General features: G+C 42.0%; 1 protein-coding gene across 5 annotated transcripts in view; it reads right to left on the minus strand.

The window, feature by feature from the left end:
• Positions 1 to 534: 534 nt before the first annotated feature.
• Positions 535 to 14,210, minus strand: part of traf3 (TNF receptor-associated factor 3) — a 70,203-nt gene continuing 56,527 nt past the window's right edge. For all 5 annotated transcript variants that reach the window (XM_028822290.2, XM_051919901.1, XM_028822289.2 and 2 more), the window contains exons 7-11: positions 12,558 to 12,632; positions 12,350 to 12,442; positions 9,365 to 9,505; positions 8,965 to 9,142; positions 535 to 1,771 (exon numbers count right to left, since the gene is read on the minus strand). In XM_028822290.2, coding sequence (XP_028678123.1) covers positions 1,209 to 1,771; positions 8,965 to 9,142; positions 9,365 to 9,505; positions 12,350 to 12,442; positions 12,558 to 12,632 — 1,050 coding nt within the window. In that variant the 3' untranslated portion in view covers positions 535 to 1,208. The remainder of the gene's footprint in view (positions 1,772 to 8,964; positions 9,143 to 9,364; positions 9,506 to 12,349; positions 12,443 to 12,557; positions 12,633 to 14,210) is intronic.

Below are 14,210 nucleotides of genomic sequence, written 5' to 3' on the forward strand. Positions count from 1 at the left end.
GACCATCCGCACACCCGCTCACTCATCCTACCCCATCATAAGCCTTCCAACCTGGCACCCAGCGACTAAGAGTACACTCACCCGGGAAGCACAACAGCAGCAAGAGCCTCTGCAGAGCCATGTCAGCAGAGCGGCTTCAGAGACCACGAGTGACCTTCGCTCGTCACGAGGCCTGCAGTAGTTAAAGATGAACACCTCTAATAAAAATTAAGCTTTACAAGCCTGACTGTGCCGCACTACCAATGGGACACTTGCTTATGACGACAGGGTGTCTTGTGATGATCAGATGGCAGAACCAAAACAGAATAAAGGAATGGAGTGGCCAGCTCAAACTGTCCAATGGCCTCGGTCATCCCGGGGTAGCTCACCAGGCATGTCAGAATTGCCAAGCGCAGCGATGTGCCAATCACTCACCCACTGCATATTACTGGTCCAAGTATGCAGCAAGGGCCCCCACAATGGTTGGCATTCCTGGCATCCTAACCCCCCTGCGCAGAGCAGTGACCCTGGTACAAAACAGCCATTTGCAATTTTCTAAATACATTTTTTTTATTCAAAAAACCATAGTTTACATTAAATGACCTTGTCATTTATTTAAATTATTGCGTAATGCAAACATATTTTGGATGCATGGCATCTCTTAACAGTTCACTTTATGTTTTTGTGTGCCAGATACACTGCCATTCCTCTGTGCTTACTCTCCTGCTCAGTGGCCTGTCTCTTCAGGCCCGTGCCAGGTCTGTCCTAGCTGCTGACCACTGGTGGCCACCATCTCTTCAGCGAGATGGGGTAGCTTCTGGGCTGTTACTCGGTCAAACATGCTGGACTCCTGGCACATCACTTCCTTCAGGCAGTGACTGGACTGAAATGCAATGCCCGGCCTCATGGTGATGGCCCACACTGGCACAGGACAGGACTGTGCACGTTGTTGGGCTTTCCACCTTGACTTCACCTCGTCTTTGTTTATGATGCATTTGTTGGTTTGCCTTTTTTGTTCTCCCTCCTCTGCACTCTGCTGCTCCAGCCTTGACAAGACATTCTTAACTTTAGACACTCGGACCATAACTTAAAAACAAAGCAAAAAAAAAAAAAATACACATCAGCCTGTACGAGCACCGCTCCCTGGGAGGACCTTCAGCTCCTCACGTCTGATCAGCCAGGCCAGCTTTTTCTTCAGATGTCATCCATTCTGTGTTGCTGAGGCCTGGTCAAGGATCTGGCAAGTCTGAAGTGTCAACAACTACTTTAATAAATATGGTGTCGTCTTTAATGTATGAGCCATTCTCCAGCACTGGCTGAGAAACAAACAGTGGGCACCCAGATGCAATGTTCATGTCACCCACCGGTCTCTTGAAGCTGCTGCTGTTTGGGTCTGGCTTAAAGGCGTCACATAGGTGCTTGCGGGCAGGGCCCTGATCCATCAGCATGAGGGTGACTTTCTGTTTGAAGGGCCACGTCAATAAAGCGTCATACTCCCCGCGCATCACTACAAAAAACAGGGAGAGGTGCGTGCCTTTGCCCATGCCATCCCCATTGAGGTAGACCCTGGCACACATCTTGTAACCAAAGTAGCCAGTGTAGAAGGGTTGGCTGTACAGCGACAGAGTCTTCCCTGCGACGGCCTCCTGCTTCCGCCGCTTGTAGTCCCTGATCTTCCAGATTAAGGTCCCGTTGTAACTCGCCGTCTCCAACACCTGGAAGCGTAGGTCCATGTCGGCCAGTCTGATCTCGTGAACACTCAACATGTCGTCATGTCTGGAGACGAGCGACTCTGAAGGGGAAGAGGAATACAGATTAGCAGATGCAGCTGCATGTATAGTGGTGACCTGCATTAAAGGTGAATGTGTGTGAAAAATAAAGTCTTTAGAAAAACCTTCACCTTAATATTTCACATTTCATACAACAGTCTATTCGTCCATCCTCTAACCGGGGGTGTCAAACTCAATCACAGGAGGGGCCAAAATTTAAAACATAGTTCAAGTTGCGGGCCAGACAGAATACAGTCTAAAACTGAATGTTTTTATCGTAAATATGAATTTTAACAGAATTAAACTGCTTTTTCCAACTTTTTCCTCAAAAAAATAATTTAAGAAAATCAGAATTTGAAATAATCGTTTTCTTCAACAGTAACATCAAGCAAAATGAGAGTATTTAAAAATGTGAACAAGCTGGTGAAAATCTTTCAAATAAAAAAATTGTTCCAACTTCAGATAAAAAGAGCAAAAACAAAAAATTTTGAGCTCTGCCATTTAGTTTTCTTTGTTATGATATTTTATCCGAGCCAGATGCCTGACATCTTTTCTTGGCTAAAAGTTTATTCATATGTGGGGTTTGGCTCTGAGCTGTCGAAACTTTCAGGATGGAGTAAAGGTGTTTGTCAGTGAGATGACTTCTGTGTGTTTTTGTTCATCTTCATCACCGAGAAAAGTTGCTCACACAGGTAGGTCTCTCAATTATAAAAGAAAATCCTGAGACGAGATGAGACTTTTGCCAAGAGATTTTTTCAAGTCCCGCCCTCCTCTCAACCATTTACTGTTAATGGCCCTCGCCCGCGGTCCTCTCACCTCTCATTCGTGTGAATGCTTTTGTCAGACACAGTTTCTGCTCTTATAAATGTTTACATTTTCCTCAATTTAAGTTCCCAATAAAAGACGACGTATTATGTCCAAATCTTATTGAAGAATTTCATCACGAAGGGTTATCAACAGAAGAAATGAGTACACGAGCAATCCTAGAACCGAGAAACGATGAAGTCAAACAAATTAGTGCAAAAATTGTCGATCAGTCATACGGCAAATTGGTTAAATGTGTATCAATAGACTATGCTGGAAAAGTTGGTGGTGATGTTGCAGAAAATGAAAACATCAACTTTCAATATCTCGTAGAATAACTACAACCGTTAACACCGTCTGGTCTTCCACCGGCCGAATTACTGTTGAATGAAGGATGTATCGTAACGTTATTGCGTAATTTACGTCTGAGTGATGGGCTATGTGATAGGACAACATTAGTTGTATTCAAAATTGGTCGAACAATTCTGACATGTAAAATTTTAACAGGCGACAATAAAGGTAATGTAGTACATCTTCAGGGGATAACAGACACCAAAGGAGATCTCGATATGCCATTCATATTAAAACGTTTCCAGTTTCCCATAAGAATAGCTTTTGCTATGAAAATTAACAAATCACAGGGACAAACATTCGAAAAAGTCTTGTTTATTTATTGGAGAAAAAGAACTGATATTCACTCACGGGCAGTTATACGTAGCGTTGCCACGATGTAACTCCAAACACGTAATCAAAATTCAATGTGATATTGACGAAAAGTTAATTTCACATATCGTTTTTACTGAAGTTTTACAGTAAAAGTGTAAGCTTAAGAAGTATTTGCTTGTTAATTTCAAAGCCAAACAAAATGAAAATGTATAACGCAATGAATAACTAACGCAGCATGAAACAATTTTCTTTCAACTTATTATGTTTTACTATTTTTTACTCTGGTTAATTACTCGCTGTAATGTAAAATAGTTAGTTATATTATGCATATGTAACAATTCCCATGAAAATGATATTTAAATTGTGCATCCGCATCCCCATATGTGAGCGGCAGAGGCGTGAAGTGGCAAGTGCATAGCGCCCGCCCGGAGGTTGGCGAGCAGGTGGCAGAGCCCCCTAGTGCTACCAAACATGGAGAGCGTTCAAACACTCCAAACTAAACTAACTATCCACTATGAGATATTGAAGGTTAAAATAACAGAATACAATAACACAGTCCATCTTGAGAGGCGTTGCTATTTCTCTAGAATTATAAATAACAATGCTAGTAATCCCAGAGTCTTATTCTCTATAATTGATCGTCTGCTAAACCCAGCTAACTCAATGGAATACCTCCAGAATACTTCCAGTGAAACTTGTGAGGCTATTGCTGTATTTTTCATAAAAAAATTATTAGAAATAATATAGTATATCTCCCCAACACTGTGCATCCTCTTAAGCCCCAGTACTCCGTTATAAACAAATCCTTTCACCAGATAGATTTACATAAAGTCATTTCTCAACTGAGACCCTCCACCTGCGTCCTTGACCCAATACCAACAAGTTTTTTCAAAGAAGTATTTGGCGTGCTAATTGATAGTATTCTTGACATAGTAAACTCGTCATTAGATACGGGGGTCTTCCCAGACTGTCTTAAGACTGCTGTAGTTAAGCCCGTACTCAAGAAAAATAATCTCGACTCCTCTGCTTTTGAAAATTTTAGACCTATTTCTAACCTGCCTTTCTTAAATAAAATTCTAGAGAAGGCAGTCATTATGCAGCTAAATGACCACCTCAATAAACATGCTATTCTTGATAAGTTTCAGTCGGGTTTTAGAAGAAATCACAGTACAGAAACTGCACTCGTTAAAGTAGTAAATGACTTGCGGGTAAATGCAGACAGAGGCCGTTTACCTGTTCTTATCCTCTTAGATCCGACTGCCGCATTTGATACCATTGATCACAATATTCTTAGAAATCACCTTAGTCAATGGGTGGGCCTTTCTGGCAGTGTCTTAAATTTGAGTCCTACCTGGCAGGTAGAAAATTCTTTGTAAGTTGTGGTATTTATACTTCAAAGACACAGGATACTCTATATGGTGTTCCACAAGGCTCTATCCTGGGTCCGCTGCTCTTTTCGATTTACATGCTTCCGTTAGGTCAGATTATCTCGGGGCATAACGTGAGCTACAACAGCTATGCTGATGACACACAACTGTATTTATCAATAGCGCCTGACAACCCCGACTCTCTTGATTCACTGACACAATGTCTTACTTGTGTTTCTAAATGGACGAGTAATCATTTTCTCAAGCTACATAAAGAGAAAGCTGAAATTTTAATGATTGCTAATAATGGATATAATGAGGTTATTAGAAATAAACTTGATGCATTAGGATTAAAAGTCAAGACGGAGGTAAAGAATTTAGGGGCAACTGTTGACTCTGACCTGAATTTAAAATCGCATATTAATCAGATCACTAGGACAGCATTTTTTCACTTAAACACAGCAAAAGTTAGACCACTTATATCATTAAAAGATGCTGAGAAATTAGTTCACGCTTTTGTTTTCAGTCGACGAGTGTAATGCACTCCTCTCAGGACTACCCAAAAAAGACATCAATCGATTGCAACGAGTGCAGAATGCAGCTGCTAGAATCTTAACTAGGAAAAGAAAATCCGAGCACATCTCTCCAGTTTTGATGTCACTACATCGGTTACCTGTGTCATTCAGGATTGACTTTAAAATCCTGCTTATAGTTTACAAAGCCCTAAATAATCTCGCTCCATCTTATATATCGGAATGTCTGACATCTTATATTCCAAATCGTAACCTTAGATCTTCAAATGAGTGTCTGCTTAGAATTCCAAGAGCTAAACTTAAAAGAAGTGGTGAGGCGGCCTTCTGCTGTTAGGCACCTAAAATCTGGAATAGCCTGCCAGTAGGAATTCGCCAGGCTAATACAGTGGAGCACTTTAAAAAAACTACTGAAAACACATTACTTTAACATGGCCTTCTCATAACTTCACTGTAATTTAATCCTGATGCTCTGCATATTCAATTAATTATCATAACTATTCATGGTGGCTCTAAAATCCGTACCAACCCCTACTCTCTCTTCTGTTTCTTTTCCCGATTTTCTGTGGTGGGTGACCTGCGCCACCACCACCTGATCAAAGCACCGTGATGTCCTTACATTGATGGTTAATTGGTCATCATCATCATCAAGTCCTTCCATGAGAACCCTGAATACAAAGAGGACTGACCGAGGTCATTTATGTTAGGTAGAATGCCCAGAGGGGGCTGGCTGGTCTCGTGGCCTCGGACCCCTGCAGATTTTATTTTTTCTCCGGCCATCTGGAGTTTTTTTGTTTTTTCTGTCCTCCCTGGCCATTGGACCTCACTTTTATTCTGTTAATTAGTGTTCTCTTATTTTAATTCCTACTTTGTCTTTTTTTTCTCTTTCTTCATCATGTAAAGCACTTTGAGCTCATTATTTGTATGAAAATGTGCTCTATAAATAAATGTTGTTGAGCAGCCTGTAGCCAGAGTTTCAGGGATGACGCTGGGCAAGCGTGCGGGCCACAGAGTCCTACTTTGCCTTCGGTGTGCCGTTACTCTGGAGTTCTATCGGCTCTATCTGGAGGTTTACAGGTGCTTTCTCCACATCAACTGCAAATGCATTTCTGAGCCGTTCAAAATTACATTTCTGAGTTTTAAAGTCGGCAAAGCGCCGTGTGAACTCCATGTAAGGTGTGCTTAGTTTATCAGCAAAACGTGCAGCTGGAAATAGCAGTGGAGTCCTGGTTTGTGATTTTTTTTGGCAACGTGGAAAGGGACTCGAGTTCCCTCTCTGCATCGGTGTCTCCTCAGTTGCAGTTTGACCTGAAAAGCTTTCACTACATCATAAATGTCCGTAATCGCACAGTCCTGTCCCTGAAGCCAGAGGTTTAATGCATTCAGATGCTTTGTTATGTCGCCCAGAAAGGCCAACTCACAGACACTTTTCATCCCGGAGCTCTGTGGAGTCTTTTCCTTTACTTTGCATGAAGTTGATCGATTTCCTCAAGCAGTTCGAAAAATCTGTTAAGCACTTTTTCTCGACTCAGCCAACACCCCTCTGTGTGATAAGGCATGTCACGAAATTCAGACTCCAGAAGAGACTGAAACTGGCGGTGATTTAGGCCTTTGGCTCTTATGAAGTGAACCGTCTGTGTGGCGGTGCTCAGGACGTGCAGCACAGTGGCTCCTGGTGTGCGATGCAGTGATACGCTGCCAGCTCACCTGTGCCATTCTCCCTCTGCATCTTCTCCCATAGCCTTCCCTCCACTCCACTCTTTCCCCACACACTGCAGGTGCAGTGCCATAAGTTTTTCCCAGGGCAGTTTCATGTCATTTACACATTTAGATACTTCTTCAAATACGTCTTTTCCTGTGGTTGTGCCATAAATTGGTTTTATACCCAAATGTTCCTCTGTAACACGTAAACTGGAATCCACTTCACGAATGAAGATTGCCAGCTGTGCAGTGTCAGTCGTGTCAGTGTTCTCATCCACAGCAAGGGAATATGCAATGAAGTCTTTTCCCTTTTCCTTCAGCTGTGCTTGTAAATCAGAGACAAGCTCGCATATCAAATCAGCAACAGGAGTTCTGCTGAGGCTTACATTTGAAACACCTGCTTTTTGTCTGAACACAAGACTTCACACACTTTAATCATCCAATGCTTCAAAAACTCATCCATCCATAAATGGCCGGGCTGATTTGGCTCTCTCTTCTGCCCCTATAAAACTAGCTTTCATGGCAGCTTCACTTTGTGATTTTGCTTTTGTGAACATAGTCTGGTGTCACAGCAGACTCTTTTAAAACTCTTCAGTAGCTTCTGCTGTGTGTCCAGGATTTTGTACTTGTCCTGACGTTTTGCCGCATAGTGCCGTCTTATGCTACATTCCTTAATTACTGCCACATTAGCTCCACAAACGAGACACACAGGTTTACCTCCGATGTCTACAAACAGGTACTCTGCCTCCCACCTGTTTTGAATGTCCCCGTTTTCCAAGTCCACTTTTCATTTGGCCATTTATTTTGGGGTCTGGTTTAAATGTGATTTTAAAAGTGCTAATCGAAGTGTTTATCCGCCGATCACTGATCAGTGTCTCATTAAAGCAATAGAGCATTGGGAGAAGGGGTGATGCACAGGTCTTAACCTGCACGCTAGCTGTTGCAGTGCATTGTGGGAATTGTAGTATGAGTAGTGGGAGCGCTATTTACCAGCGGGCCATTAATAATAGACATACAGGCCATATATAATTATATAGTGCCCACGGGCCTTGACTTTGACATGTGTGTTTACACGCACTTCAATAAGCCGGTGATTCACGTAAACCCTTATTCCGCTTAGAGAATTTGGGTTAACACACACAGATTTGTCTGCGAGTAACCCAGTTATTTGGCCATGTAAACCCTTAACCAGGTCACACTTTAAGGATTTCATAGTCTCTGCATGTCTTTGCTTCGTACACATATCCAGCAGCCACAGGGAGAAAACTGTGGAAGTGTCCACAAAGATGAAATTTTCTGAGGCAGATGTTCAGTTCACTGCATTTGCGCTTCTCCTGGCTGAAATAATCTGTCTCAGTATTTCAGAAATGTCTACATTTATGTTGATGAGCTGAATGCCCAGTGCTAAACTCAGCAACACCACCTCGAGAGCAGCAATGCGCATTACATACTCCAATTAGTTTTTAAAGTTACAAGTAACTTAATGAAAAACTTGACGCAGGTATTTTTCCTTCAATAAATTATTATCCCCGCAGCACTCGGTGTAAGACAAGAAGCACAAATATAAATACGTCGCTCTGTCGGGGGGCTCGGTGGCACAGCCAATCAGAAAACAGTGTGCTGTGCGCCGTCTGGCAAGTGAAACATACTAATGAAGTGTCCATTTAGTTTTCATCCAGCTAATCGATCCAGATATTCTGAAACAGTGCGACTGGCTGACACAATGGCCAGTGTTCATGGGGCAAATCTTCAGGGGCTCAGATTGAGGATGTAAAAATTGGATGGATTTTGTTGATCACATTCGGGTTTGGTCAGCTTCATGAAGGTTCAGCCCAGTTAAATGTGCAGTTTTTTATACAAAAGAAGAAAAAGTAACACATTACATTTTATTAAAAGCAATCTTTTTGTAAGTAATGAGTAATGTAACGAAGTTACTTTTAAAAGTGATGTTCTCCGCACTGCTCGTGAGACAACAGACTCCATGCTTGTTTCTTTTTTTTTAGCGTCAGAGCATTTTCTCCAAGGAGGAACTCTGCAAGTAAACTCGATCAAATGGTTTCTGCCTTAACCAAGGTTACTCGCCTCATGTCAGTTTCATGCTGTGCCACCCCCTTCAAACTTCTACTCAAACACAAATGGTCTACTTACCTAGAGTATGTGGCACAGGGGCAAAATTCCCTCTGCTGCCCCCTTCTAGGACTGCTACTCGATTGCGGATTGCCTCCACTGTGTTCTTGAGTGCATCTACTTCGTCTTTGGTCTGCCTCAACAGTCGCAGCTCAGCGTCCATCTCACGCATCTTCTCAGAGTGGGAACTCAGCAGTTTCTAGAACAAAAATGACAACCAGGATGAGCAATGCACAACTTCACTGGTTACTTGGGGCTGCACGCCTAAGTCCTAAGAGACATGGACCTTCCAGAAAGGACCAGCTGTACTTGCAAGAATGCGTCCTGCACTGCCAACTCTGCTGCCCACACACCTCTGCTCCAGTGCCAGCATGGCTCCTCAACACAAAGTGCTTCAAAGCTTTTCTTGAGGAAGGCTCACCTGTATGTTGCTGATCTTCTGTTCCATCTGCTTGGTCTTATCGCGCAGCTCTTCATACCGGTTCTCTATTTCAGTGACTCGACTGTTCAGAGATGGCAGCACCAAGTATCTCTCATGCAGTTCACTTTTAATATCCTCCATCTGAAATAAATGGGAAGTTTACGTTGAGGGTATCCAGTTCTAGTTAACATGGACACCTACAGCACTCCTGGGGAGACACTGGGCTAAAAGCTCAATGTGCACAGCTTAGGATTCCTACTCCTCTCTTTCTTCTGGTTGTTTGTATGTGTGTACAAAAGAACTGACTTAATAAGACTGTTGCCGCTTTACTGACGCTTCTTTAACGCAAATACTACAAAGTGGGCTGTAATTTACACAGCATCAACACAACTACTCCAAACAGAAGGGAGGTCCACAACTAAGAACGAAGGGAATGCAGAGTTTAGTTTTTCTATATGCACTGAAATGCATCACATTACATTGACTGGGTCCTAACAGTTCAATTATCTCTCCTCCCTGCATTCTATCCTAATTATTACAAAATAATAAATCTAGACAGGCGTCTCCTCCTCTTGGTGTTTTAACATACTGATGCCACATTCAATCAGACAGATGCTGAATACGAGTTTCACTAAGACGACCGAAATTCCACGTGAACACCCCTCAAATTCTGAGCTATGAGTTGAACAACGTAAACAAAGCTACGTGAACTCCCCAAGTTGTGACGTAACACCACCTTTCACCTTGGTCAATTATAGAAAATAAACAATATAACCTGACTGGCCAGAAATGCAATTTTTGTGGTTGAACTGCACTTGGAGTGAAGTGACAAAGTGACACACACTGAAAAAGTTCACTTTGCTTTAGACTTCTTTTTTTTTTTTGCCAGCCGACGTAGCAAATCCACAGTGACCTTACATTTCTCTGAAAAGTCCAACCAGAAATTCACATGGACGCACCAAAGTGGGAAGATAAAGAGCTCTGAAAACGGATAGCATGTGAACACAGTGTATGTTAGGTGACAGTCACTGATTACGTCTAGGAACTCCTTTCAAACAGCACAGTTAAAATAGCCATTAAATCCCCCAATGCTATAATATCCCTCTTCTAAACAGGCCTTAAATGCTACTAAAAGGAGGCATACTGATATCTGACCGAGGTTCTGGAATGCTTTCACAATATCAGGCTTCTCTCTGTGACGCCGTTTAGTGAAATCTAAATATCCTCACGAAAATGCACCTCATTACAATGTGCTTCTGCATTCATTGGGTAATTACCCCTTACATACTGGAATGGCTACTCCATCACCTTTTGATTGTGCTCATCTTTCCTAAATAGTACGTCTCTGTATGTTATACTTATCCCTGTCTCTCAGATTCAGACAGGTTTCAGTTACTAACGTAATTATGAGTAGCTAAATACATTTCCAATTCATTTGTTTTATTATTGATACTTAAAGTATTAAGACAAGCCATTTTTAATATATTACTTGATTGTTTTTTGGCTTACTGCCTGAAGGCTTGAAAAAATGGAATGGGCACCTTGCAATTGTGGGAGTTCCCAGAATGCTTAATTTGCAAACTGAATGCTGGAACTCTTTTGTCTCATCTCTTGTTCCTGTTTATGTCTGACTCATAACTCCGTGTACACAGTGCCACTGGATTTCCCCCCTCCACTCCCCACTTGGCTACAGTCTCACTCCCATCCCTAAAATGTTGCAGAAACTTTGTCCTAACACGCCATGCCAGTGCAGCTGCCAAGTAGCAGCACAGCAGCTTTTCAAGACATGGACTGCTTTTATTTCTTTATGAGTGTCTCACTGACGTAAACAACCAGAAGAATGAGCTCTTTATTGCAAAGCATTCTGGGGGTAGGAAGAGAGCAGTAGGATTACAAATGCCTCTTAGCCATATGATGTGGATCCCAAATTTGTTTTAAGTCGGACTTTGCGCTCAAAATCAGCAGCCTTTGAGATGACAGTGGTGTTCTGGTGTCTAAGCTAAAGCTCAAAAGTGGAGATATGCAATTCTGTATCTCTTATGGTCACATATGGAGTCTGCAAGACCATTGGCTAACAGCTTTAGGTGGGGCTGCATGCAATTACAGATCTGCAACCACAATGAAAAATGTTTATGTTTATTGGCTCAAGCCCCATGCCCCCTGGAGTCTGCACACAATCAATTACTTGGAGTTCATTTTTGAAATAATCTGAGGGTACATTTAATTACCAGCAGTAGGGTACCCCTCTGCATTCACTCTTCCTTTGCAAATGTCTAGGGGCAGCTACCATCCTGGCCAGAGGCTGGTTACCCAGAGTCTCAATGTTGGCAAGTTCTTAATGTAAACTTACAAGAAATATACGTCCAATTTGAAAATGGCTTGACAATCACTAAGTCCGTGGATGGTCTCTCAAAATAGAATTAATCAACTATCCAGTGAACAACTTTCACTGTGCTCTCTCACAGACCAGCATGACCAGCAGTTGGCAGCTTCGTCAACAATATCTGGAACCATCTGCGGAGATGTCAGGTTGCCATGAAGTGACTAACTTTGCCTGGAACCCTTACAACCTTCCTTTAAAGCTACAATACCGTCCCCCTGCTCGACACCCCTATGCTATGAACTAATCGGGAAGCCCTAAACAGTGACCAGCAGTAACAGAAAAGAGCAAAGTGTAGTGATTCAGCATAAAACGATATGAAAATTCCCACTTCCTCCTACTGGAACGGTGTCAATGTCATGTGACAAAGTCCCGGGCTTTCCAGTGATTCAGAATATGAGGAGTCTGCTTATGTAGAAGACCTCACTTCTGCTCTGCCTGGGCCGTTTGATAAATCTCTTTGCTTTGCCTTATAGGCGAGATCCCTATCTTTTAATACATTTACAGGATTTGCAATTTGTTTCTGTTTTATTGCAAAGCCCTAAAAAGCAAGCAAGTGTCCTCAGCTCAAAAAGTGTACAAGGAGGACTTGTTCACACACTCGCCTTTTTCTCCAATGTAAAGTTGCCAGCTAGCATCAGTCGTAGGTGTTCTGCCATGCATGTGGCTTCATGGAGTTTCAACTCTTGATTCAAGCCCTGAGAAATACACCAAAGTAAACACTCTCAGATAAAATGAAAATCTGACCCTGCCCCACCTCATGTCGGAGTTCTCAAAGGAGCTCAGAAGGAACAATAAATAAAAAATGCTCACCTTGAAGCTGCACCCATAGCGGCTAAACATACAGTTCACTTGAGCATTGGGGCATTCATGTTGGTGGCTTGTTAGCTGAAAAACAGCGCAAGGGTTAAAGTGAGCGGCAACAGAGATAACTGAAGTATAATGGGGAGCAGCTTAACTTTAGGATTGTTGTGTATCCGAATCCCAAAGTGCCTGCAAATTGAAACTGAAATAAAATTGCAAAATTTTGATATAAAAGGTAGAAGTTGGCAGAAGCTTTCCAGTTTTAAAATCAGCAACAGAGCCAAATGCCAAAGTGTAGTCAAATGCATATCTCTACACTTGTATTAATTAAAATGAAGTTACGCATTTCAATAAATTCTGGCATATCATGGCACCAGAGAGTGGCAGCGTGTTACAGGCTGGTTGGGTGTGAAATAATCATTTTGCTGTACTCTGTTCAAGTGTGCATCAAAACAGAATGTGGACAATTATGGAGTCCAGAACACACAGGCGGCTTTTTAATGGCTGAATAATTAAAGGGTTTAACTTTGATGATGTTATATTTCATCTTCATTTTTAAAAGGTAAACATCGATATAAAATATTTTTTTACTGGATAGATAATACGGAAAGCATATCCATGTTCCAAATATAAAAAGTTACATCTCAACAAGAAAATGTGTCCTTTTTGTTGAATACCAAGGCTCACTTAAATCAGGTCAGTTTGCAGAGACCCCTGATGTTTTCCCATCTCATGCTGACCCTTTTTAAGAAAATGCTTCCAAATTTACTGCAGCACTTTGACAAAAACAGATCACACAGAATCACTGCTGCATACATCCACATAAGGATTAACACATGGAGGATGGAAGGACGCCTCTGAAGTGTTCCTTGAGATGTTCCCTGCTAGTCGTCTTCTGCTGCCTCCTTTTCCATCCCCACTTTTTCCCTGCAGAGGCTGTTCTCTGTCTTTGTTGGAAAATATCCACTTTGTCCTCTCACTGGAAATCTGTGGCTTCTTTCTTACACTTGTTTTAAATCTTCCTTCTATAATTTATTTGATTTTGTGGTGTCAAACAACTTTATTGAGGGTCAAAATAATATTAACTACTCAACATGTAACAGAATACATCAAACAACTATTGCTACCTTCTCTTTATAACAACACATGGGTACCTCACTGTTCATTATAATCACATATTCCATTTTATCAGCCTCTCTTTTCTTGGACATTGCAGCAGGCCAGGAAGGCTTCCAGCTGCCATGGGACAGAACTGAATGGAAAAAATACCGCAATATATAAAATTAAGTTAGTGCAACAGTCTGGATAAACTGTTCTTGAAGGTCTGCTAAAGCAAAGTACATTCACTTACAACTGCATTAATGTGAGTCCTGATTGGATGGCGTTTAACCACATTAAAAAAATAAATAAAAGAAAAAACCAACTGGGTGAACATTCAGAGGTGGTCAGACACATCCAGCAGTCACATTTAACGTGAGTGGAAATGCAAAGGTGCTTTCTATCCACATACAGCAATCGTGTAGGGTGGTGCTAGCAGTTGGGTAAGCGGTGTGCAGCTTTAAACACTGAGTGGGGTGACAGCAGTGACATGTGTGAAGTCGAGTTACCAACTCCTACAGGAGGCTGTCACATCACTGGAATCATTCTGAAGCACTGAATGTG

The sequence above is a fragment of the Erpetoichthys calabaricus genome, chromosome 16, assembly GCF_900747795.2.
Source record: "Erpetoichthys calabaricus chromosome 16, fErpCal1.3, whole genome shotgun sequence".
NCBI lineage: Eukaryota > Metazoa > Chordata > Cladistia > Polypteriformes > Polypteridae > Erpetoichthys > Erpetoichthys calabaricus.